This window comes from Leopardus geoffroyi, chromosome C1 (genome assembly GCF_018350155.1).
Source record: "Leopardus geoffroyi isolate Oge1 chromosome C1, O.geoffroyi_Oge1_pat1.0, whole genome shotgun sequence".
In the NCBI taxonomy this organism is placed as follows: domain Eukaryota; kingdom Metazoa; phylum Chordata; class Mammalia; order Carnivora; family Felidae; genus Leopardus; species Leopardus geoffroyi.
In genome coordinates, this window is record NC_059328.1 from 71,067,689 (window position 1) to 71,094,183 (window position 26,495).

General features: G+C 41.3%; 2 protein-coding genes across 6 annotated transcripts in view; one reads left to right on the plus strand and one right to left on the minus strand.

The window, feature by feature from the left end:
- Positions 1-26,495, plus strand: part of DNASE2B (deoxyribonuclease 2 beta) — a 76,191-nt gene that overhangs the window by 36,672 nt on the left and 13,024 nt on the right. The window contains exon 1 of one of the 3 annotated variants that reach the window (XM_045478065.1): positions 20,877-21,466. The exons of 1 other annotated variant lie outside the window; for it this stretch is intronic. Coding sequence is in view for 1 of the 2 variants with exons in the window: in XM_045478063.1 (XP_045334019.1) it covers positions 23,901-24,013 (113 nt within the window). In the remaining variant the exon portion in view is untranslated. Of the gene's footprint in view, positions 1-20,876; positions 21,467-23,372; positions 24,014-26,495 lie in introns of those variants that run through there. One more of the 3 variants, XM_045478063.1, reaches the window with a different exon arrangement.
- The window catches only part of LOC123598138 (uricase), an 81,350-nt gene that overhangs the window by 8,902 nt on the left and 45,953 nt on the right, over positions 1-26,495 (minus strand). The window contains exons 1-4 of one of the 3 annotated variants that reach the window (XM_045478072.1): positions 24,154-24,397; positions 12,797-13,015; positions 9,688-9,804; positions 9,509-9,587 (exon numbers count right to left, since the gene is read on the minus strand). In XM_045478072.1, the coding sequence (XP_045334028.1) occupies positions 9,509-9,587; positions 9,688-9,804; positions 12,797-12,973 (373 nt within the window). In that variant the 5' untranslated portion in view covers positions 12,974-13,015; positions 24,154-24,397. Of the gene's footprint in view, positions 1-9,508; positions 9,588-9,687; positions 9,805-12,796; positions 13,016-23,090; positions 23,212-24,153; positions 24,398-26,495 lie in introns of those variants that run through there. The other 2 variants (XM_045478069.1, XM_045478071.1) reach the window with 2 other exon arrangements.

Consider the following 26,495-nt stretch of genomic DNA (forward strand, 5'->3'; position numbering starts at 1 on the left):
GGCTAACTCAGGAGCTGTGGAGTTTCGTAAGTAGGTAAACAATGACCCCATTTTGATATTTTCCCAGCCACAAGTGTACATCTACCAAAGAGAGCAATGGCCAGTGGTTTGTAGTAGATCTGCTGATTAACTAAGGTGTTCTGATCAGAGTGCTCCAGGATAATGTGTCAACTAAAATGGTATTTAACATTTTGAAGTCCTCTTTGGAAACTATATCTGAAGAAGGACCAAGAGAGACACCAGCAATGCCTAATGCTTTAAGTTGCCTTGGTTTATTGGATTCTGGATGTGTGAAGACATGATGCTGCAAAATCAGCATTTCTAAATGCTGTATAGAGCTGACCCAAGTGAGGCTAAGCTTAAAATACAAGAGAATTGCAGAAGCAATCAATAAGTGTCTATTGAATGAATGAGTGAATGCATGCACAAGATTGATTCACATCAAAGAATCAGTATTTCACAGCTTAGTCTCTTTTTCTTTTAGACAGTTCTCCTCCACTCACCTTTAGCATTTCCCTTCTTGATCACCCCCACCCAAATATAATACACAGCATGGCAGGGGAAGGGGAGGACATCAACATTAGCTGAAGACATCCTGATGATCAGCATGCATTTAGTTGCTGCCTTTTTCAATCATTATCTTACTTAATCCTCAAATTCTATTAACTATTTTTTTAATGTTTGTTTATTTATTTTGAGAGAGGGGGGAGGGGCAGAGAGAGAGGGAAACAGAGAATCCCAAGCAGCCTCTGCAGGGCTCAAACTCATGAACTGCGAGATCATGACCTGAGCCCAAATCAAGAGCCGGCTGCTTAACCAACTGGGCAACCCAGGCGCCCCTCTATTAAATAGGCTTATATAGGAGACTTTCAACCATTTGCCCATAGTCACATGGCTAGAAACTGGCAGGAGTGGAATTTGAACTCAGCACTTCATTATTTCCTCCTTTTTGGATCCTTCCCCATCCCCATGATGTTTTCTCCTTCCTTTAACTCTCTCTTCCCATTTCTTTTTTTTTTTTTTAATTTAAATTTTTTTTTCAACGTTTGTTTATTTTTGGGACAGAGAGAGACAGAGCATGAACGGGGGAGGGGCAGAGAGAGAGGGAGACACAGAATCGGAAACAGGCTCCAGGCTCTGAGCCATCAGCCCAGAGCCCGACGCGGGGCTCGAACTCAGGGACCGAGAGATCGTGACCTGGCTGAAGTCGGACGCTTAACCGACTGCGCCACCCAGGCGCCCCTCTTCCCATTTCTTTACAGTTTCTTTCCAGGAGACAAGAAGCTTGCCATCTTCCCTTCCATAGTATTTTTTGAGAGCCTCAGACAGAGCCCCCAGCCTGAAAAATACCATCTCCACTAACCTGAAATGGAAACCGAAGCATCATTTTTAGAAATGGCCCCTAGGTGTCTTAAAAACTTTTTATTCCTTAAACATTTCCTATTAAAATACGAAGACCCCATAAAGGAGTGACTTCTGAAGCCTTTATAAATTAATATAATCTATTTCCAACAGTAATCCCTTCTAGAAAAAAAAACCCTATAGAAATGAAATAAGGAGTTTGCAATATGGAATGGGGTTAGAACAAGCAGGGTTCGTGGAGGGGGAATAAAGAGAAAGTGAATGAGAACCAGAGGCAAATTTTACCTATTTCATTGTTTCCTACATAGCACTATATTGTCATCAGCATCCACATAAGCCAATAAGACTTTGGCTCCTCCAATGGTCTTAATCATAAAAGGATTTCTGGATGCATTGATGCACAGTGGTTGAGACCACAGCCTTGCAACTCAAGATTTCCTGAATTCGAATCTCAGTGTTCTCAGGGCCTCTCCTCCCCTATTTTATGAGCACTATTCCCCTCAGAACATTACTTAACCCCTCTTTACCTTGAGTTTCTCATCTTGCAGAGATGATCACCAATTTGATAGATGTCGGAGATAATGTCCATGAAGGACTTAGTAGAATGGCTGCCCCACAGAAAATCCTTTATAAAAGTTATGACCATGAGGTTGTGATAATTGACTTTTTCATATAAACTTTAACTACCCGTGAATATTTCTCATGTTTCACAAAGGCTCATTGGGTTCTGCAAACCACTTCTGACCTGCCGTCTCTATCCACCTCCAGCTCTGGGATGAGATTTATTGACCTCTGGGTAGTGTCAGTTCTGCTAGGCAACTTTTTAAATGTCTATTTTCTTGCTAGCATCTGAAAATGAAGAAAGAAGTTGCATTTTTATTTTTATTTTTTAACGTTTATTTATTTTTGAGACAGAGAGAGACAGAGCATGAATGGGGGAGGGTCAGAGAGACAGAGGGAGACACAGACTCTGAAACAAGCTCCAGGCTCTGAGCTGTCAGCACAGAGCCCGACGCGGGGCTTGAACTCACGAACCGCGAGATCACGACCTGAGCCGAAGTCGGCCACTTAACCGACTGAGCCACCCAGGCGCCCCAGAAGTTGCATTTTTAAATGTGTGTTGGCCTCAGTTTCACATAGAATAAAATGTTTTATGCTCCCAACGACAATTAACTATGGCCACAGTTTGGGCAGAACACAAACCATCTACTCTGGTGCGCTCATTGTTCTATGAAGAACAACAACAAAAATCCTATTCTCTTTTAATATGATTTGCCCCCCCCCCCTTGGCACACATTAGACACTCTGGATGAAATCGAAGAGCTTATTTTATCTTCCCTGTTGGCGGTGCCCCAGCTTTCTGAACACTGGTACGAACCTGAGCCTTTCAGAATCATGTACCCATCGACTAAAAAGTACAGTGGCTCACGCACTCTGAAAACAACTTCAGCTTAGACTGGCAGAATTATTTCAACCAAAAGGACTGTCCTTTTCTAGGTTATTTGTCACGAAACCACTTAATCAGCTTTTTTTTTTTTTTTTTTTTTTTTTTTTGCCTTTATGCCATGGTTATAGGGTAATGCAAAAGGAAGATTTTCACATTTTACTTTGCTAGAACATAATCTTTGCTAGCTTTTAGTGTCCTCCTACACACTTAACAGATTGTGGTTTATCTCTCAGAGAAGCATACATCCTACCCTTTAGCTCTCTAAGGGGAAGAAACTCACTGTGAATTAATAGAAAATAAGCCCAATTCCTTACCTACGCATCAGGTGTCACAAAGCACAAAGCTTTATTGAGCCAAGGGAAAAAAAAATCCTGTCATGAACAGGATAATTGCTTCCATGTTTAACACCTCCAAAAAGGACACAAATAGCTAAAAGGAGGATATTTTAAAACCATATTAAATCATTCTAGTAGAAAACCTCAAACTTGTAAAGTGCTAGAAAAAGTGAAAACTAAATATCATTTGCCTTTGGGAGTCCCTTTCACTCATGCGGGGAGAGTGAAAAGTCCCTCCATGCCATTCTGGAAGGGGAAAGATGGCATCAGCCATGTGGGAGGAAGTTAACTGGGCTTTTGTACAGCAAGGTTGTGGTTGAGGTGAGTTTAAAGGACTTGTGTTTACCAAAAACTCTTCTTTTGGAGAAACTGAAGAGTGCTTCAGTTTGACACCACAAAGGGCACACACAGGACATCAAAAAGGTCCTGGGTCTCCCCCTTCCTCCATCTCGCTTTTTCCACCTGCCCAGCTTGACGCCTCTGAAATTACTGTCCTCCAGGACCTCAATTTCATCATTTTTTTTCCCCTTAAAACCACCTCCTATGCCCCCCTGGTCTCCATGTCAATAGATCTTTTTTTTTTACTACCAGAAGACAATATCTCTTAGTTGAGATGTGTTTTCCATCTACCATCTACTTGGCTCTGTTTTCGCTGAATTTTTTTCTTTTTTTTTTTCTTTTTTTTTTAAATATTTATTTTTGAGAGACGCAGTGACAGAGTGAGAGCAGGGGAGGGGCAGAGAGAGAGGGAGACACAGAATCCAAAGCAGGCTCCAGGCTCTGGGCTATCAGCACAGAACCCGACATGGGGCTTGAACTCACGATCTGTGAGATCATGACCTGAGCTGAAGCCGGACGCTTAACCGACTGAGCCACCCAGGTGCCCCAGATGAATTTCTATACTCAGTGGCAGATTGGGAGGAATTTGATTCTTAAAGAATTGTGGGTTATAATTCAAATAATGCAGAGGTTTGGGGGGACCATTTAGTCCAAATTAGTGACTCAACCATCCCAGTGATTTCAAGACTCAGCTATGCTTGTAGTTTAGGGAGACACACGGAAGAAAGAGCTTGGAAGATCCAGTCTCCTTAGAACACCCAAACTAACAACTTGCATCACATGGACAGCCTAGCTCTTCTCTCAGAGTTTGGCAAGTCACAAACATAACTACAGTCCTCATCCCTTTGCGTGAAAAAATTCGTCTCTCCCTTCCAGATTCTCCCATGGAACTAACAGACTTTGAAACAGGCAAAAGTACACTTAATGATGTAGCTTTCAAATATCCACTAAGAAAAGAGTATAATGGGAGTTTTACAGCAATTCTCAGGGTCTAAAATGGTGCTCGAGATTCAGTAGGCTTTCTATAAATGTTTGTTCAATTGATAAGAAAGAATCCGGTCTGTCAGTTACATATCCTGCTGGGAAAAGTCCCTATTGGGAGCCGCATGGCTAAATGTGTGATTAAGTACATGTGTTAACAGGGCAGAATTCTCACCAACTAACTAGCCCCTCATCAAAAGCATTGCTTACAGGTTTGTAACAGTCTTTGACATGTGAATTGGGGCGTGTGTGTGTGTGTAATGATTACTTTCTTCAGTTAAGCCTATGCAAGGGAACTTCTTATGGCAATGCCTGTACATTGACTTACCTCACAATATCTGCAGTTTTAGCTTTTGGATAAAAAGCAAATGAAGAATTAAATTTTGCTCTCCTAAGATCATAGATCTTTACTCTCCAAACAGGGACAGAGTGCAAATGTCATCTTTATATACACAACACTAGAATATACACACACTCATATACATGTACACACATATACTGCATACGCTTAAGGCAATAGATGCTTCTTCTGCTCCCTGATCCCTGCCATCCCCACATGATATCAGAGAGACTCTGGACTCTAGATGTGTCAAGCTGGAGCTTCTGGGAACACAGCCACAACAACTGCAGTATGCTGAGGCTTTGTGGCTCTCTGCAGAAAGAAAAAGCTTTGGTTTTACTATGGTGACTAGTTTTTCCATTCTGTAGCAAACAGGTGACTAGAATTCAGGCTGACGATAGCTCCTGGTAATTCCTGGAAAGAACAAGGGTATGAAGAGTGGCTTGTATTCTTCTTATGATCAGCAGAGCCCTATACTCTGCCACTCCACAGGGCCCTGCTAAAATATTCTTGTGGAAGTCACCAGTGATCCATTTACCAAACTGCACACTTACTGTTCCACTTTCTTTTAATCCAGACTTCTGAACCTTCCCATAGCAAAGACTGCTTGCCATTTACTAAATCTATTTCTTCTTCCTCCTAGGTACCTGGCTAGACTACATTTCCCAGCTTCCATTGCAGTTGGGTGGGGCTGAGAGATTAGGTTCCTTCCTGGAGAAGTGTGGCGCTCTATTCTCAGGCCTGGTGTTATGCTGGAGGGGGTTTGTCTCCTCCTTTTGCTCCTCCAAGCTTTTTTCCTCTCCTGGTTGTCTGGTAAGGGGATCTATTCTCAAGGTGACCCAAAAAAAGTAAGGATAAAAATGTTAGGTTGCATCAACCTGGGTTCCTGAGTAACTTCTTGGAGCAGAACATTACCTCAACACAAGTGCACACAAACACACACATACACACACACACACACACACACACACACACACTGAACGGGACTTTTACAAAAAGCAGTGAACTTCTTGTATGGAGCCACTGCATAGGATCCTGTGTGTTATGCATCCTGTTATCACAATAACTATCCCTGATTTCTTAATTTATTTTTTCTTTTGCCTCCACAACACCACTCTCTCCAATCTTCCTTCTATCTCTCTGACCTTTCTTCTAATTTTTTAAACTGCCCAACACATAAACTGAGGAATTTCCCTTGGGACCTGTCACTTGCCTCTTCTCGCTTCACATGTTTTTCTGGAATGGCTCTTTCTTGCCCACAGCTTACCTACCATCAGTCTGTTGATGGTCTGCAAATCTATTTCTATCTCTTATTCCCCCAAATCACCAGCTGCCCCCTGAACACTTTCTAATCATACGTGTTCTCCTTAGCCAACTCCCCCAAGCCCTCGACTTTAGGGCAACTTTCTTCTCTCCAAGCTTCACCCCTATCCAATCACTCAGACTCATTCAGTACCCTTCAGAAATGCCTCACATAATGCCCTCCTCCACCTCTGCAGTCATTCTCTCCATCTCTACTTCTCACTGCCTTAGATCTGACTCCATCATTTCTCCATCTCTGCAACAAGTTTCTAAATGTCTCTCTACTGCCTGTTTCTGCAGCCAGATCACCATAATCTTCACCAGAATTACTGAATAGTACACACACACACATGCACACACACCTACCTTTCCTGGGTCTCTATTGCCATCTTTAATAATAACAATCATATCTATCATTTAAGGAATGCTTCCTATGTGCCAGGTCCTGTGCTAAAATGCTCTATATTAATATTTATCTCCTTTAATTCTCTGGGAAATTAAGGTGGACACTGTTATCCTCATCTTACAAATGAAAACCACTGAAGAAGCATAAGTAACTCACAGTCACAAAGTTATTAAGTAATGGAGCTCAAATTCAAATACGGTATAGTCTGATCCCAATACATATGGTTTACTGCCATGTAAAACTACTTCCAAATTATACTCATCTTGTTAGTAAGGTACATGAGGCCCTTATCCAGCCCAAACCAACCTCTTCACATACATCTTGGCTCCTTATATTCTAAGAACTAGACCTTTGAACTTGCTACTGTTCCTCAAATGCTTTGCCCTTTCAACACTAAAATCACTTGTCCAGGATGGTGGTTGGCATAAGGCAGATATCCAAATTATGTTAGTTTCCCTCTTCCATTTCTTCATGGCTCCTACCGAGATACATTCTGTTTCTTCCACCTGTAATTTTCTTTCCTCTTCTGTGCCCAGCATATTCTGAATCATTTTTCAAAAGTCAACTGAAATATTTCCTCCTCCCGTCAAGCTTTCCAGACTCTTCCTAGGAAGACAATTTTTTGCACCTCTTTGCTTCCCTAGCATAACTTTGATGCCCTCGTTGAAGTTTTTAGCCCTTATATTGCAATAAATCTTTTTATAAGTCTATCTCCTACTATTCATCTCCTGCAAACTCACTAGGGCCAGGGAAAGTCTTACTCAACTCTGAATTTACAGCCCTAGGCTACATAAAAAGCCCTCAAAATCCAATCGTTGAATGAATAGTATTTCAACATGTTCTTATTCTTTAATTAGCTCTCCCAAAATAGAATTCTAGACCTTATCTAGAACTATTATTTTACAGACTTGAAAGTTGAAAGAGGAATATGCTATGCTAAATGTTGCGAAATCACTTAAAAATGGTTTAGAGCTAGGCTAATCAATATGGTAGCCACTAGCCACGTGTGGCTCTTAAGCACTTGGAATATGGCAAATGTGAATTGAGATGCCCTGTAAATATAAAATATGCACAGGATTTCAAACATTTAACTTTTTAAAAAAGAATGTGAAATATTACATTAGTAATTTATTTTTATTACATACTTAAGGTGTATTGTAACTATATCAGATTAAATAGAATATATTATTAAAAGTAATTTATTTTTTGCATTCCTAAAGTGACTACTAGAAAATTTTTAAATTACATATGTGGCTTGCATTACATTTCTGATGGACTATGCCAGCTTAGAGTTTATAATTTTACAAACATGATGTGATTTGAGAAGGAAAACACTGACCTGGGGAGTTAGGGAAACTTTCTTTCTCTTTCTCCCCCAAAGTCACATTTGGAAGGAAGGAAGGAAGGAAAGAAAGAAAAAGAAAGAAAGAAAGAAAGAAAGAAAGAAAGAAAGAAAGAAAGAAAGATGGAAGGAAGGAAGGAAAGAAAGAAAGAAAAAGAAAAAAAGAAAAAAGAAAGATGGAAGGAAGGAAGGAAGGAAGGAAGGAAGGAGGGAAGGAAGGAAAAGTAAGTTTTATTTTAACTAACAAACAGCTCCATCAGCAAGTTAATATATATGACTACACATTTGGGGGATTAAGAAATCATTATTTTTTCAACTTAATATAACAACTAGTTATTCAGTCTCCTTTATATGGCAAAAATTACATAACTGTTAATCAAACACCAAGACGTCCCTGGCTGTGCCTAGAATTTAATACAGATAGCAAAAAATATTAAATAACAGCTAATGCACTAGAACTGTCTGAGGAAGGGCTTTATCCAATAGAACTCAGAATGAGAAGAGACTTCTATTTTATTAAGTTTATAATGTTTCTGATGTTTAAGAGATGCTACCTCACATTCTTACTGAAGAGAGCTAGAGAAGAAAGAGGAGATACAGAAAAGAAAAGGAATGGAAGAGAAGAGGAAAAGAGAGAAGAAAGAGAAGAATGATTGAAAAGGAAAAAAGTTCAGAGTCCACACTCTCCATTTATAATGATCATGAAAGTTCATTTTTTATTAGGATGGAGACCTTTCTACCACATTTGGCTCCACAGTTCCTAGAGGTCCTCTGGCCAGTTATTGCCCGGCTCTGACAATCCTAACCAAACAGTGGAAGACAAGCTTTGGGAATTTTGATATTTGCTAAGTTCAATCCTCAGTACTAATAAGGTCCGTATTGTAATTATGCTCCGTGGTTAAGTTTTAAATTTCTTAGTGAACACAAAGAATTACAGAATTGTCATTGCTATTTAAATGAGGTTCGTTCTATGGGGCGCCTGGGTGGCGCAGTCGGTTAAGCGTCCGACTTCAGCCAGGTCACGATCTCGCGGTCCGGGAGTTCGAGCCCCGCATCGGGCTCTGGGCTGATGGCTCAGAGCCTGGAGCCTGTTTCCGATTCTGTGTCTCCCTCTCTCTCTGCCCCTCCCCCGTTCATGCTCTGTCTCTTTCTGTCCCAAAAATAAATAAACGTTGAAAAAAAAATTTAAATGAGGTTCATTCTATAGTAATTATAATAATATCAGTGGTCTTATTATTATGAAAATAAAATGTCAGGGAAACGTGACTGTTATTTACTGTTTCCTATAAAAGTAATGATAATTAGTAGCATGGTATAGTACAAAAAGTACTGGTCAGAACATTCAGAGATTTGGGGTTTTGTCAGCCCAGGCCTTTTTTTTCCCCTCACCTCAGAGTCAGGTAATAAAAATGATCTACCTCACTCAACCCCTAGATTTCTCGCAAAATGTATTATTTCATTTTTATGTTTTTACGATAAAGGAGGAGACTGTTTTTAAATATACTCCAGAGTCACAGTGCTCATTCCCATCTCAGATTTAAATGCCTTCAAAATCCTCAACAGTTTTCCTCGATGTTAACAAACGGAATTGTTTGGAAGAAAAAAATACTGAAATTGCTATTGTGGAATCAAAGCATGAAAAATACTTTCTTACCACTCCTCATCTGTTCCACCTCACAGAAGTGCGTTCCAGTGGGAGTGTGAATAAATGCATGGACATGCTTAACTCCATTCTGAAAATTAGGGACAAAAAATCGTTTCCAGTAAAATTTCAGCATATGTCATAAAGCCAATTTCTTTAATTAAACCGAGAGCACAAATAACTGAGCAAACCTTTTCAAGACGCTTCCAGGGGACTTCTTCCATGTAGACTTGAGCTCGGATGACATGGTCAAAAGAGGAAAGGAAATGCTCACAGATGCTCATTGCAAAAGTTTCTATGCTTTTGATCTGTAAAGTGAAACAAAATGCTAGTGATCAGAAATACCTGCCCCATTTAAAAATAATTTTTTAAATATCCACGGAGTTCTCTTTCCTGTTCAAATCCTTTTCAGAATCAGAGAAATATACATTTTGAAAGAACCATGAGACATGAATTGGTCCTTATCCCAAATTTTCATAAGGTCTCCTAAATGTAGTTAATACAGCACCATTACCGGGGTGAGACTACCCTGTTTTTAAAAGAAACCTGTTTTGCAGGAAGAAATGTGTCAATCAATGGATGAGCACAAGAAAACGTAACATTTAGATTCTCCTTTTGGTGAGCTCAGTCATCACCCACACCAACGACAATACTACGGTGGACTCCAAAACACTCTGGTGTCTCTATGAGGTTGCCAAATGGGCCTCCCAGTTTCCCAGGGGAAAACATTAACACAGGGCCACTTCTGCTTCCTTGCTTTGCAAACAGACCTTCGATTGACTATCCCTCACTCCCACCCCCATGAAGCAGCTCCCTACTTCCACACAAATTCTTCATAACAATCTCTAGACAATGTGTTATGGTCTTAGCAGAGTCTACAGATGATTTATGGCTTGCCTAAGGTGGACTATTTGTACAGGTTTCCCCAGGATAGTTCTGTTTTATGCTTGTTGTCCCAGAATAATTATTTAGCATCTTATTTCACTCTCGGAAGTGTCCTAGTTTGGAAAACAAAAATACTAACTCAAAAAGATATATGCACCCCCATGTTCATTGCAGCATTATTTGCGATAACCAAAATATGGAAACAACTTAAGTATCCTGTCAGTGGATAAATGCATAAAGAAAATGTAATATATATTGGTAATATACATAATGGTGTATATATTTATTTATATGGTGTGTGTGTATATATATATAGCGTGCGTGTGTGTGTGTGTGTGTGTGTATATATATATATATATAATGTATATTAATCTAAAAAGGAGTGAATCTTGACATTTGTGGTAACACAGATCATAGATGAACTTTGATGGGATTATGCTAAGAGAAATAAGTCAGGAAAAGACGAACACCATATGTTCTCACTTATATGTGGAATCTAAACAAAACAAAAACAAACAAACAAAATCAAGTTCATAGATACAGAGAACCGATTGGTGGTTGCCAGGAGAGAGGAGATAGGCAAAGTGGGTGAAGGGAGTCAAAACAAACTTCCAGTTATAAAATTAGTAATCATGGGGATGTAATATACAAGACAGGAAATACAGTTAATAATACTGTATTATGTATTTGAAAGTAGCTAAGAGACAACTCTTAAAATTTCTGATGACAAGAAATAAAAATTTATTTCACCATATACACAAATATCAAACCATCATGTTGTGCACCTGAAATATAAAGTTGTATGCCAATTATATCTCAATTTAAAAAAACAAAAGAAAAAAAATTGCCACCTTGTTTTAGATAAGAAATTATATGGTCACTCTATCTACAATGAATGAATTTGAATTGTCTTTAAGATCCAGGTCCATTCTTGGGCGCCTGGGTGGCTCAGTCGGTTAAGCGTCCGACTTCGGCTCAGGTCATGATCTCACGGTCTGTGAGTTCGAGCCCCGCGTCGGGCTCTGTGCTGACCGCTCAGAGCCTGGAGCCTGTTTCAGATTCTGTGTCTCCCTCTCTCTCTGACCCTCCCCCGTTCATGCTCTGTCTTTCTCTGTCTCAAAAATAAATAAATATTAAAAAAAAAATTAAAAAAAAAAAAAGATCCAGGTCCATTCCTTCACTTTTCTGCATCTCTCACATAGTACAGGAAATATGAGAATCTGTGTTACCTGGCCCTCTTTTGTAGTGCAGTACCGTAGACTATTTTCAATTTATTTTTTTAAGAGAGCAATGCCTTTTTCTATAGCCATGTTTGTGCATGCTGGGCCACTCTGAATAGCAAGAAAAAGGTTCAGGGTGGAGCTAGGCCTTGCAGAAATTATATTTCAATTAGTTGGTTCATTTCATGCATTCTGAGTGTGGATTTCATGCAAAAACATGAGAAAAGAAACTTTCTAGTCTACATTTCTTGTCTTTTTAGACTTCTTTGCAAAAAGAAAAATCATCTTGAGTTTCCCAGAAATCTGCTGGAGGTCCGACACAGCTTCCCTCACACTTAAACTAGAAGTTGAAGTGCTAAAATATCAGATACTATCAGCTCCAAGACTCTCTTGAAGAATACAGCTACCAACATATATGGATACTAAGTGGTCATGCAGTTGAGAACATTAGGAAGCCATTAAAAATTGGACCAATAGATTTCAAAATATATCTTATACTCAAGATTTTCTTCTATAGTAACACCAGGAAGAGAAATGGTACTTTCTTCTATAAATGTACACCATTCTAAAAGAAAAAAAAAAATAGGTAACAGGAATCAAAGAAATGCATGACAAAAAATGTGTAAAAATTCTATTCTGAAATCCTCCCAGGGCTTTGATTTGCCAATGATCCTAATTAAGAGAGAACATGTAAATTTGTCAGATAGGATTCTCTTCCTAAAAGATGTAGTAAGTTGAGAACCAAAAAAAGCAAAGAAATGAGATTAAGAGGGGAAAAAAAGAAAAAAGCTTTTCTGTAAGGCTGAGAATTTTAGAATCCAAAAGAAAAAGAATTAGTGGCCTAAATGTAAAAATAGGGTTAGAAAGTAAAGGGAACTTGCAGTAAGCAAGTGATATACTCATGTTATAGTTTAGTGAATTCTGCATCAAGATAGGTAACAACATAGGGGTGCCTGGGTGGCTCAGTCGGTTAAGTGTCTGGCTTCGGCTCAGGTCATAATCTTGTTTGGTGAGTTCGAGCCCCACATTGATCTCTGTGCCGACAGCTCAGAGTCTGGAGCCTGCTTCAGATTCCGTGCCTCCCTCTCTCTCTGTTCCGCCCCTACACGCACTCTGTCTCTCTCTCTCTCAAAAATAAATAAACATTAAAAAAAATTTTTTTTAAAGACAGGCAGCATCTAAGAATGATACATACCCCTTTAAATTTTGCCAAGACATGAACTGTGTTCTTGATGGTGTCTGTGGGAATGATGTCTGAATTATCTCCATGCAGATAATCTTTTTTGGAGCTCAGAGTAAGTTGCACTGAAGTTGCCACCTCTTTAATGCTATGATATTTCCCATCTCGCTGAATATGGAGAACTTTTACCATATCCTTCCCATAGCCGGTTCGGACAAACTCCACCTCCTCATTCTGCAATGAAAACACTGTCATCGTATTGAAGAAAGATACATGAAAACAAAAAGTCACCTGCAAGTTCTTCAAGCCTTGATTTAATCGTATAATTATAAAAGGTGAGAGTTAAGAGTATTCATGAAAGCAAGACCCTATCCTACCTTTGAAGAAAAACGGGAACTTTTATGGAGAAAAGAGAATTGCAAGAATCACATGAAAATATATCAAACTCGCCTGAAGACGGACAGGTAGATGGCTTTCTTGATAATATTAAGTAATAATAATAATAATAGTAACAGTATCTCCTGGACCAAACTATTTACTCTGTTTTATTTAATAACTGCTAACTCAATCCTTGGAACAGCTCTGAACTAATATTGTTCCCATTTCACAGAGGGAGAACCTGAGGTTCAGAGTGTAAGTGACTAGCTCTGCTTCACACAGGGAGTAAAGGATAGAGCCAACAATTCATACTCAGATCGTGGGCTCCAAAGTTTATTCTCTTAACCACTATGCAGACTGCCATTCTTCTACAAAAATGTGTGACTATGTTAACTGAAAATAATTATATCTTGTTTTTTTTTTATACAGAGTGATATTCTGGAGAAAATGCCCTATGATCACTAAAAAAAATTTGAAAATTGCTTCCTCTTCTTGCTGCCGGGAAGAAGAGTAATTAGTGACAGGGTCCAGATTCCCTTCAGGAGTGCAGAGCCAGGCCATCTGGCTGCAGGAAAAGCTATGCTTTTAGCAAACAGACACTTAATAAAAGCCTGGTGATTGACTCATTAGTGCCCTTATTTGGAGCTGGCGCTCTCACGAGCAAATACATCCATCTCCACTGCTAGGATTCATAAGATTTGTCCCTGGGCTTTACTGGTGTTTGAAAGAAGAGGCAAGCATCAAAATTGAACATTAAGATGATAATGCCAGAAAGTGACAAAAATAAAAGTAAATGAAAAACAACATGCAGACTCTCACATGCAGTGAGAGTCTGGGGAGGGTCACAAAGAAGGAATCTCACCTGCTAATTGCACATAGGCTACCTAAAAATTTGTTTACATAAAGCATCACCAGATCCTCTGGGAGGAGTTGTAAAATACTAGCCAACATCAGAAATTATTGTTATGTTCTAAAGGAAAGTGGGAGATATGGGAGGTTGTCTTCAGTCTTGGGGACACAGCATTCCTGGTAGGGCATGCTCCTGATTTAAGGGACAACTCTTGGAAAGGCCCCTTAAAAGCCTCTGACCCAGTTTTGGAGGGATTCATCTTCCAGGAAAGGATCAATGAGAAAACTCAAAGAGCAGACTTAGAGGATCTTAATAAGAACTATAACACTGATGGGGAAAGAGTCACTGCTTGTGGTTGCAGGGGCTTTGGAATCAGACCACGTTCAAACTCTATCTTGCCATCTACAGCTTTGTGGCTTGCAACAAATACTTTGTTGGCTCTGAGTCCTTAGTTTCCCCAGCTGTACAAATGGAGATAACCACCCCTACTTGTAGGAGTTGCTGGTGAAAGGCCTGACTCAGTTCCTAGTACCTAGCTGCAGTGAGGTCAACCCCGGCAAAAGTGGCCACGTCAGGCCTGGCTGTGGGCACAGCCCCAGCAGAGACAGTAGATGGGACTTTGAGTAAAGGCACCGGTTTTTAGAGTAGAGAGCACTGCTGGCAGCAGTCAGAGGAAGACTGTGACGTGTCTTTTGAGCCACAAGGAATTCCACCTGGGGGAGGAAGGCACTTGGCTGGCTGGGGGCCCCTGGATGGCATGAACGAGGATCCAGAACCAAAGGTCTCCGAGATTGTCCATCAGCCCCGGGATACACATGAATATTACTTCTCAGTCCTATCCACTGCCATTAAATACCTAAGCTATGGTAGCTCGGTCTGTGAAAGCAAGCGGTTCCTGCATGGCACATAGATTCAGGGGCACCTGGGTGGCTCTGTCGGTTGAGCGCCTGAGTCTGGATCAGGTCATGATCTCAGGGTTTGTGAGTTCGAGCCCTACATAGGGCTCACTGCAGTCAGTACAGAGCCAATTTGAATCCTCTCTTCCCTTCCCCTGCTGGCTCTCTCTCTCTCAAACACAAATAAGCATTTTTTTTTTTTTTAAAGAAAGATTCAGTGACAGCCACCCTTCAGATCCCTAACTTTGCTCTCATCTTGCCACAGCCTGTTTCAAACTCTGCTTCAGCTATCCTGAGCTGATTGTACTTGCCCAGGCTCGGCAGCCTTTCTCTGCCTGTAGGCTTTGAATATGCTATTCCTTCTTTCCTGAACACCCTTTCTCTTCCTTCTGCCCAACTACCGACCCCTTCTGTCACCTGTCTAACTTCTTCTAGTCATCCTTCAGGTCTCAGATGCCACTTCTCCTTCGGGGAATCAGCCAGCCCGCCCTTCAAGGTCTGGTGCCCCTTCTGTATGCCCTGGCAATACTGTTATCGCCTTATCACAGTCTTTATCATATTATATTGCAATTGCCTCATCATGTGTTTGATTTGTCCAAAAATGGGAAATTATGAAAGCAGGAACAATTCTCAGTTGTCACGGCAACCCCAGTGCTCAGCACAGTGCCTAGAACACAAATAGGTGCTTAATAAACGCGTTGCGAACGTATGAATGGTGCACCCCCACCTCCACCTCTTGCGTGGTGACACGGAATAGTTCAAGAAACACCCAAAAGATTTCAATACAGGAATTGCCACTTCAGCTCAAACCCCAATCAGGAAGTTCCACTTCTGGGGAAAGCGGGGAAGGCGCCATCTGCCGTCTGATCACCACGGCCTGGAGATCACAGGCACAGCCGACTGGAGAACAAAGGCCCAGGAAGGACCAAACTGAGTGTAGAGAGAGTCAGCCATGCGGCACAAAGTGCTCACCCTGCTTAACAAGACAGAGCACTCCGCACAGCGCAGCCCTCCCGGAGTTTCTGCACGAGGTACACAGGAGAGGTAAGCGCTCCTCAGCAAGCTCCTGACCGGAGCAGAGCTTGAGTCGTTACACTTGCTGGGTAGTAAGTCAGAAGAAAAAGGACGTCACCATGAGGATGGAGCAGAAGGGAACAAGAACGGTGTGGGACGCCCGGAAGTCTCTTGGTAGGACCCGACAGAACAGATAACGGTCCAGACCAGAAATGAGGCTGTCCCCCCAATAAGACTCCCCCCAGCTCTGTAGTCCAAGAAACCGGAAGTAGGTGCCAGAACTCTGTCCTGTATAAAGCACAGTATGGTGCAGAGATCCACGTGCATGATAGCTGCACAATGAGATACCATGAAAGGTCACTCTCATCTGGAGGGTTGGCAGGTGGCTGAGAGGGTAGGCTCTGGGCTCTGGAATGAAGCAGCACAGGTGTGAGTGAGTCTTTGTTCTGCCACCTATTAGCTCTGTACTTGGAGGTCAATGCCTCCATCTATAAAATGGGTATAAGAGTAGTGCCCACTCTCAGGATTGCTGTGAGGATAACATGAGGAAAAAGAAAAAGCACTCAGAAAAGTGCCTGACAAATAGTAAGTGTTTAATAAATGTTAGCCCTAATTATCATTGATAAATAATAACTAGAAGTCGAATTTTGCATCAAAGGGTCCTTCCAATCACTGTTGGAGAGAAATCCCCAGGTTACACACCAATCCAGAAAGACTGCTGCTAGTATAAGGCGTCCTTCTGCCTTCATACTTCAGTTGTCCTTCTTTGGGCTCGTGTGGCTTCAGAAAACAAAGTCGCAAAAGGAAACTCAATTTCCCAGAGTAAAACTCTGGATAGAACATCAGAAGGAATACATCTTTACCAGGCTCTATAAAAGAAAACTCCCTTTTTCTTAGACGTGTCTTGAAAGATAAGGGGATGGAAATCATTACTTATCTGCAAGTAAGACTGGAGAGAACTCTCAGAGATTTTAAATTAATCTTATTTTTCACTTCTGTAATGAGCTAGTGAGTGTTCTCTTATTTGCAGGCCATGGTGAAAGTGCTAGTGGTTATCGCTACAGGACGAGAGGTTGTTAGCCAAGAATCTGTTAACTTCTAGAAGGCACAGTGGATAGGTTTGAGGTGGAAAATATTAAGGAAGATTTAAAAAAAAATTTTTTTTTGTAAGTTCAAATTTTATTTTTTTAGGTTTATTTTTATTATTTATTTCGTGAAAGCGAGTAGGGGAGCGGCAGAGAGAGAGAGGGAGAGGCAACCCCAAGCAGGTTCCGCACTGTCAGCACCGAGCCCCACGCGAACGGTGAGATCATGACCTGAGCTGAAATCAACAGTCGAACACCTGACCGACTGGGCCACCCAAGTACCCCATGTAAATTTAAATTTTAAAATGACTAGCATTTTCTCTTAAGTCTTTGAAGAGCTTCTGTAAGCCTCGTGTCTTCCCTCTATAACGGAGAGAAATGTAGAAGTGGTACAGCTATTTAGGTCCTATCACACAGGCATAAAAATCAACTCCATTGCAGCGTGTCCGGATGGAAGAACTGTGCAGGGAGACAAGCCTCTCTCTCTGTCTTTGGAATGTGCTGGAGAAGTTCTTCCAATTCTGTGCCCAGGTTTTTCCTTTGCCTGACGTTTTCTTGGGCATTCATGAACAAAAAGATTTCAGAGAAAGATGCTGAACTAATGTGAGAAAAAGAAACACTCATCCGAACCATTTTAGTATCGCTTTGGTGGATCTTAACAATACATAAGGATAAGAACAATAACGGTGAATCATAACCTTAGAAGCAGCTGGTATTTTTTTGGCTGCCTCGGATCTACTCAATGTCAGATGGAAAAATATTGATATCTAGCAGAAAATGTCATGTTGCTTTAAGCTGCAGAATGGCTTATTTTTGCTAGCAAGGGGGTATGACTCTAAAAGGATTTGTCAAGCAGATGCTTCAGAAACAGTCTAACAAGTCATATGCATAATGATGGTAGAAAGAAGGTGACCTGTTACCTAATGAAGAATCCATTTACAGGTGCTTAGTTATTTTCATACTTCTGCCTATTACAAAGGAAGAGAAACTCATCACTAAATGTCAGAGGCAATGCTAATTTTCTTGCCGGCCTCTCCACAGCACCAATAGCCTTAGGGCTGGGAACTGAAACAGGGAAACCCCTCAGGAGCCTCTCGGATTGGGGGCAGGAAATTCCACAGCAAAGAAGTGATGGAGACCTCCAAGAATGCAGTTAGAAGAAAATTTTACTGAAATGCACACATTGAAAGATAATCTCTTTCCAAATGTGTAAGTCTTGAAAATAAAAACAACCATTTAGTGAGGGTTTCATATATGTCAGGAACTTTGCATATATTATTCCCTCTAGTCCTTTGTAAGAACCCTGTGAAGTGGATATTTTGATCCAAGTTTGACCGCGGGAGATATGAGGGTTAGGTGTCCTGCCAAGGTCACACTGTTACTAGGTGACAGAGGTAGGAAAGGAGAGCCCAGTCCATTTGCTTCCAAATGGCACGCTCTTTCCCACTACAAGCAGCATCCCTATACCCCCTTGATGGTTAGCCCACTCTTTAGAGAAAGAAGGGAACCATTCTGATCCCAACAGGAGAGAAATGGCCATGTTACTGCAGAAACTTGAATTCCTATGCCATTTTTTAAATTCCACTCATTGGAATCTACATTATCTTATCTACTACACACACACACACACACACACACACACACACACACAACAAACAAACAAAATCCCCTGCAATTTAAGAGGAAGAACACTATTTTAAAAGAAACTAAGTCAGAGATGGTAAGTGAGCTGCCCAAAGCCACATAGCTAACAGGCAGGCTCGTACAGTGGAAAAAGAGCGCTTCTGAGACTGAAGAGCCTTATTCTGCTTACTCTGTACCAGGCTGAACTTACCCAACGCCCAGAGGTACCCCCTGCCCAAACCACCACTTTTTCTGGAACTTTAGTCATTTGTTAAAATTACAGGGGAATTCTAAGCTCACATGGACTCCGTGGGTATGGCAAGGCTGTTCACCTTGCAAAGTACGGGGAGAATGAAAGGCTGACTGCCCTTTGGGGCAGAATGAAAATTCAGCTTGGTGTCTTCAATAACAAGATGCTACCTTTGAGTCAAACACTGACTTTTATCTGGGTAAGGACTACTGCAAACATGAGCAATATAGGTTTATTTGTGGTCTTTAAAACCACATCGCCAAAGGACCCTTTTTAGTCCATCTGCAAAGATAAAGAAAAAAGCCGTGTCACAGAAGAAAAGGAAACAAGGTGGGAAGAATGAGCATTTAATAAGCATTAGTCATGTGCCACAGGCTATGCACACAGTATCTCACTGAATCCTGAGAGCATATGCTATGAAAGTACAGATCATGAGCCACCTTTAGAAAAGGAAGTTGATACTGTTGAGGTTAAGTAGTTTGGCGTGAGGTTAACTACATGGCGTGTAAGAGGTAGGGCCAGGCATGGAACCCAGGTCTGCCTGATTATTTTCACTATACCCAGCTGCCTCCTTGACAAAACATTATAATAACGTTCTTTAAAATGGGATTTTACCTACCTACATACTCATTTTTATTTATTTATCTGATTAGATTTAATTCATCCTAAATTCCACATAACCCCAAAATAGAAATCACTGAAATCTTTTTCATTTAATCCATTCATTCACCTATATTTATTCAGCCCCTTCTAGGTGATAAGCACTATGGTAAGTGCTAGAGATACAACAGCAAACCAGTCAGACATTGTTCTGCCCTGATACAGGGCATTATACACTAGGTAGGGGTTATATACTAGAACAAACTTTCTCAGTAAAGAATCAAAAAGTTGGTATTTTAGGCTTTGCGGGCCATATGGTCTCTGTTGCAACTGCTCAACCCTGCCATTATAGCAGAAATAGTTATACGTAATACATCAGTGAATGGGTGTCACTGTGTTCCAATAAAACTTTATAGAAACAGGCAGTGGGCCAGATTTGGCTGACCCTCGCTCTTGAGAGGAAGACTCAGAAAAGTAACCAAGTAATTAGAATACATTGTAATAATTGCTCTAATTGAACAAATACAGCAAAGTCTGGGATACCTAAACCAGATTAAGAGAGATCAAAGATAGTTTCCAGGAGGGACTGGCATCCATAGAGCTATGAATGATGAGTAGGAATTAACAAAATAAAATTTTCTGACCCTCTTCCTTTAATTGTACTTACAGCTTCCTTTAACATTTTTCATGAACAATTCTTTGTTTTACAAATGCCTGAATCATGTTGCTTGTCTCATCGATTTTCATCAAAATAATTCAAGTCCCCTCCCCTTCCTCCTGCAACAAGAGTATCAACTTTTTCCTTCAGTTTTTCACATTCTAGATTTTATCCAGTATCTGAAGTGGTCTTGTAAAAGTTTGAACATTAAGTTAAAGAGATAGACTCTCTGGCATGTAAATCACACCTCAAAAAGCTATTGAAAATAACTAAACAAAGCCGGCAGCCTGACTTCCAGAAGTCCTCACAGGATGACTAAACTTTCATGAAGCCAGCATAGACCAGCGTGTGGAAAAACCCAACTTAATCTCAATCTCAAAAAGTTCTTACAGATAAAGCTTCAAAGAATACGAATTCACAGCCAAAAATAAAAAAAAAAAAGCACACAGGGTAGCTTTCAAGGTGTCAAGAGAGACAGCTGCAGAAACAACAGACAGTGAAGTGTGACCTGCAAAGGCTCTAGATACTGGAATCACCAAACACAAAATATAAAATAATATATTTACTATCTTTACAGAAATAAAAAGAGAAGACTGAGCATATCTCCTTTTTAAAAAATGTTTATTTATTTATTTCAAGAGAAAGAGAACACGAGCATGGGAGGGGCAGAGAGAGAGGAAGAGAGAGAGAATCCCAAGCAGGCTCCATGCTGTCAGCACAGAGCCCGATATGGGGCTGGAACTCACAAACTGTGAGATCATGACTGAGCCGAAACCAAGAGCCAGACGCTTAACCAACTGAGCCACCCAGGCGCCCCTGAGCATAGCTCCTTCTTGAGACAAGGGGGTACCTTCTCTTGAGCAAAAAACAAGAGACCAGAAAAAAGACTAAGTAAATTTGAAGAAAAAAAAAAAAAAAAAACCAAAGAACTTCTTAATGCATTAATAAGTGCATTAAGGAACAGATTTAACACAACTGAAGAAATAATTAGATATTTGAAAGAGGTAGATTAAGTAACAGATTAATGTTGCCAAAGAGAGAACTTGAGAACCGAAAGATAGATAGATCCAAATAAAGAATCAGGATTAATGAAGACACCGGAGACGGAATATATGCAAGAGACATAGAATGTACCAGGACAATATGACAAGAGAGAATGTGGAAGAGGCACAATTTCAAAGAGATCGGGACTGAGGTTTTCCAGAATTACTAGATGAATGAATACAAACCTTCAACTATAAAATAAGAAGCCTATTACCAAGTGAAGAACTCTACCTTGTTCACTACACTGGGCCAACTTATAATGAAGGGATTTTCTACTATTTTTAGAGGTAATCATGTCGTGAAGGTATATGTGGTATTTTTGTAATCTTATGCTCCTCGGGCTTCAAAAGAGGGTAACGTGAAAACCATTCTATCCTGTTTGCATGTTCTCCGTCCACCAAATTCAGTTTCTTTCCATAACAGTACTTTGCCATTTTTAGGGAAAGTCAGGACATACTGGAATCTAGGCTTTAGGGTAATGTTGAAATCCTTGGAGCCCCTCAGTACAGCTTTTGATACCTGGTGATTGCATAATAAAGCTTGTTGACTGACAATCAGCGCCATCAGGTCAGCGACAAGGAGAGATAAGAAGAAAGCTTCCTGAAAGTTACATCTGAAAGAAAGTAACCTAACAGCATTTTTCCAGACTTTGAAATAAAATTGGATTTAGCAAATCGCATCCTAACACAGATGTCCCCCAACCACAGGAAGGGCTCAGGTTATAGTAAAAACAATCTTAGCTATTATTTGTGGATCATTTACTTTTGGCCAGGCACTGTGCTAAGCATACAATGAGGAGAAAATAGGAATTACTTTATATCCTATTCAACAAAGGTTCTTTAGTCTACATAACTGCAAACAAGTTGCTTACCTTCTCTAAATGCATCAATAAATCCTAAGCCTCATGTACTTAGCTATTACCATTGTAATACCAAAAGCTATCACAAGATAAAAATAATTTTATTTCATTTTAACTTAGAAAAATAAACCTCATGCTATGAAAATTTTTATTTTTTTTTTAATTTTATTTTTTTTCAACGTTTATTTATTTTTGGGACAGAGAGAGACAGAGCATGAACGGGGGAGGGGCAGAGAGAGAGGGAGACACAGAATCGGAAACAGGCTCCAGGCTCCGAGCCATCAGCCCAGAGCCCGATGCGGGGCTCGAACTCACGGACCGCGAGATCGTGACCTGGCTGAAGTCGGACGCTTAACCGACTGCGCCACCCAGGCGCCCCAAAAATTTTTAAAAATTGATGAAAAGTTTGCAGTTGCTGAAATCTTTTTTTCTGAACGCAATAAAAACATATATAAAACAAAATGATACTCATGGAGGAATGATCAGAAAAAAAATGTTGTTTTGTTTTATTTTGTTTTTTTCTAACTTGATTGGTTGCAAACCTGTCAGATAAGGTACAGCCTTGGCTCAGGGCAGCAAGCCTCAAAGTTTCGAGTGCACTGGCATCACCACAAACTTTATAAAAAATGTAGATTCCTAAGCCCAACTGGGAGAATTCTGAGTTAGCAGGTTTGGGCTAAGACCCAGAATTCTGCCCCTTTTGCAAGCACCACAGGAAAATGTGGGTACATGGTCCAGACACCCCAAACAAAACTCTGTCTTAGGAGAAATAGAGCCTCAGGCCCTCCCTTTCCTACGAACCCTGAATCCTGAACAATTCGAGTTCAACACAGAAGTGATCTGAGTTGCAAGATGTCAGTTTGGTGTGGGTCCCTAAGTGACTGGTCTGGATCCATAATCCAAGGGATAGATCAGAGCTGTCCTTCTGGTAAAGTGCTCCTAATTATGAGAGCATCTTTAAGAAGTGAGTCAAAAGCATCACACACTTAAGGAAATCCTTTTCATATGCCTGTCTCCTCCCTCCCCTCCTGTAAAAAGGAGAATGGTCTCACCTTTTTATAGTCATTGTGGTAATAGGCCATTTTCTCTTGGCTTTCAACTTCAAATTTAGTTTCAAGAGTGAGAAAGAATAGTTTGGGCAAAACAGATGTTTGTAACATTTTTTTTTTGACCTGAAGGGTGAGCGGTCAATATGTTTACCCGATTGCATTACAACCAATTGGACACCAAGGCCTCTCAAAAGTAGAGCACCAAGTTGAATGGCTAAAACCAGAGGTGGAGGCAATACGTAAACATCTTTCGTAGAATATAATTAACTTGCTCTTTAAGGCAACCCTTTGAAGTCCACTTTAGGAAAAGTTTACTTAAGATTGAGAATATTAGAAGTGATAGATCCTAATGTTTGCTAAGACTTAAGGTTTTGTCATTTCTGCTTAATGTGTGAACTGCAAGCATTTGCTTTCACTCACAGAGAGGCTAATCGTGAGGGGATAACATGAAATACATTTAATTCAACCTCTACTTATCAACATGGAGTTTCCCTGCCCAGCGAACTTCGTAGTACATGATGTTCCCTCAGAAGAGTTAACTGTATATCCCATTTTTCTCTCTGGGACTTTTGATGACTTTGCAAACTAGTCAGCACAAAGGCATCCGGAGTCACGCTGGCATGTTGTGACAGAATCACACAATTACATGAGGTTCGCCCCATTCTGAAAATGCCCGAACAGCGAACAGCAGAGGCAAACGGAAACAAAACATCAGAGCCAGCACAGCCTGAGTGAGACCTGAAACTCAGACTCCTCGTCCGGGGGGCAAGTTTCCTGCTGTGGTGTGGAATATAGGTGGCAGATAAAAAAAAAATGACAGCCAGACTTCTAAGAACAGCCCTTCCTTTGCTCTTCTTCGCCCTCTTTGGGGTCCTGGAGGCGACAACAATATCGTGCAGAAATGAAGAAGGCAAAGCCGTGGATTGGTAGGTAAATGAAACGGAAGGATTTGTGCATGCAAATAGAAAGCCAGAGTATGGGAGGCAAACCGGCTCACTGTAAAGTTCCACAAGGAGTCTTCCCCCTCCCTTTCCCTTCTAAAAAGAAGGGAAATTAAAGTACATACATGGACCAAATATCCAGAGAGGTCCTGAGTGAAGGAACTTCCACCTGAGAAAGCTGCCAAGCAGTGCCTGGTGGACCTGATTCGCTTCTCCCAGCGGGCCAAGGCCCGTGGCCCCAGATGTGGGGGGCCAGTTGGCAGGTTCCTTTCATTGCATTGCGCCTTCCCTAATGGGACCCTTCCAACATCCTTTCAGAGATTTGCAAAGGAGAGGAGGCAGATTGCTTTTTTTCTGACACGGGACCTTGTGCCTCTCCTTCTGAGAATGAGAAAGAGGGCTTGATTGAACACAGCAGTGTTTGGTTAACCTTGTTTATTAGGGCAGCACAGGAGCACAGGAGTGGGTGGTAGGTCCTTGGCCTCCTTCACGCTGTGGAAGAGACTCAACACAGCATTGCATTATGGTTATGGATTCTTCTACCGCTTTGATCGCTTTTTCACTCTTTAATTAGGGTGTTTAGGTTGAGCATTATGATTGGCATCAAGCTTTGTGTAAACTTCAGGCTTGAGAACACAGAGACACTCAGTCTCTCAGCAGTTACTGAGCTCATGCCAGGCCCTGTGCTGAGGTTTGAAAATACAAATCTGAATGAAACATAGCACTTGCCCTCAAGGAGCTCAATTATGTGGTGAGGGTATAGATGGGGCCTCTAGGGAGCATGAGCCCCCAAACTAGTTTTGAGCTAAGTTTTAAGAACAATTATGAGCTGGTTAGATTTTTTTTAATGTTTATTTATTTTTGAGAGAGAGAGACAGCAAGCAGGGGAGGAGCAGAGGGAGAGGGACAGAGGATCCCAAGAAGGCTCTGCGCTGACAGCAGAGGGCCCAATGCGGGGCTCAAACTCACAAACGGTGAGATCACGATCTGAGCCTAAGTCGGATGGTTAACCGACTGAGCCACCCAGGCACCCCGTGAGCTGGTTAGAAAAACAGGGGAGATGCAAGGGCATCTCAAGCCAATGAGGGAGCAATGGGGAGGCACAGAGGCAAAAAGCAGGGGAGAAGGTTCAAGAACAGTGTTGCTGGTGCTTCAGGAGAATGGTGGGAGATGGCAGGAGGTAAGCTCCGTGAGCGGTGAGGGCCAGGTCATGAAGGGCTTTGTGTGTTGGGCTGCAGCGTCTGAATTTGACTGTCAAAGGGAGCTACCGAAGACCTTCCAGCAGGGATGTGACGTAGTCAGATTTGTATTTTAGAAAGCTCACTGGTGGTACGTTGAAGGCCAACTGCATGGAGACCAGTCTAGAGTCATGGACTCACCAGGACTTTTGCAGCATTACAGATGAGATGATGTGTGGACCTCATCAGTTTAAAGTTTAAAGACGCGGTAGAGAAATAAAGAGGAAGGAACACTCTGGGAAAACTCGGTAACAGATGGGCTGAGGGTCGTAGGAGAGAGGGAGAAGTTAAGAAAGACTTTCAGATTGCTGGCTTCTCTGACTGCGTGGATGTGTTCCCCGTCTGCAGGAGAAGAGCAGAGTTGGAGCGAAATATTGTAAACTTGGTTTCAAAAATATGGAGTTGGAAGTCTCTGGGATATCTCTGCATTTAGGCTTATCTGGACCTCAGCATAGAGGTGTGGGCTACAAACAGATTGAGGAAACTTCAGAATATAACTGGAAATGGTTACTCAAGAAAAATGTCTAAAAGCACTAGTTTTCAACTGATACGCCGTGACCCTGATGGTTCTCAAACCCTTCACTGGTGAGCGACCAAATTGTGATCAACACATAACATTTGTTTTTGCTGCAAATGAATGGACACATTACTCAGCAATACCCGTCAGAGAGAATGTTGAGCTGAGCAGACGGGGAGGCACAGTCTCGAGCTGCTACAACTCACTGTGAGAGTAAAAGGGCAGAGCAACATCAGGTCGGCACCAAAGAATAACTTTATGTTTCCTGACACATGTGAGGACCCTGTTCTGAGAGTAAGAACGCATGCACAGGGCAGGAAAGAGCTCGTGTAAATAAATGGAAGCATAAGAGTGAATAGAACCAAGTGAATAACATGAAGCATTCACGGGCAGTGTGAGATGTCATCGTGTGGTCATAGTGAATGCATTAGAATGTTTGCCTCCTTGTGGGTATTTGATGGTTCATTGTGGGATTTTTGCTATTAGAGAGTATTTGGCAAGACCCGGGTGATTTTGCCCTCTGGGGACTTTCAACATTGTCTGGAAACGGTTTTGATTGGCATAGCTGAGGAGGACTACTGTCATCTGATAGGTAGAGGCCAGGGTGCTGCAATGCACAGGACAGCCCCCACAACAAAGAATGATCTGGCCTGAAATGTGACTAGAGCACATTTGAGAAGCCCCGGGGTTACATGATCCAAGAGTGCCTACC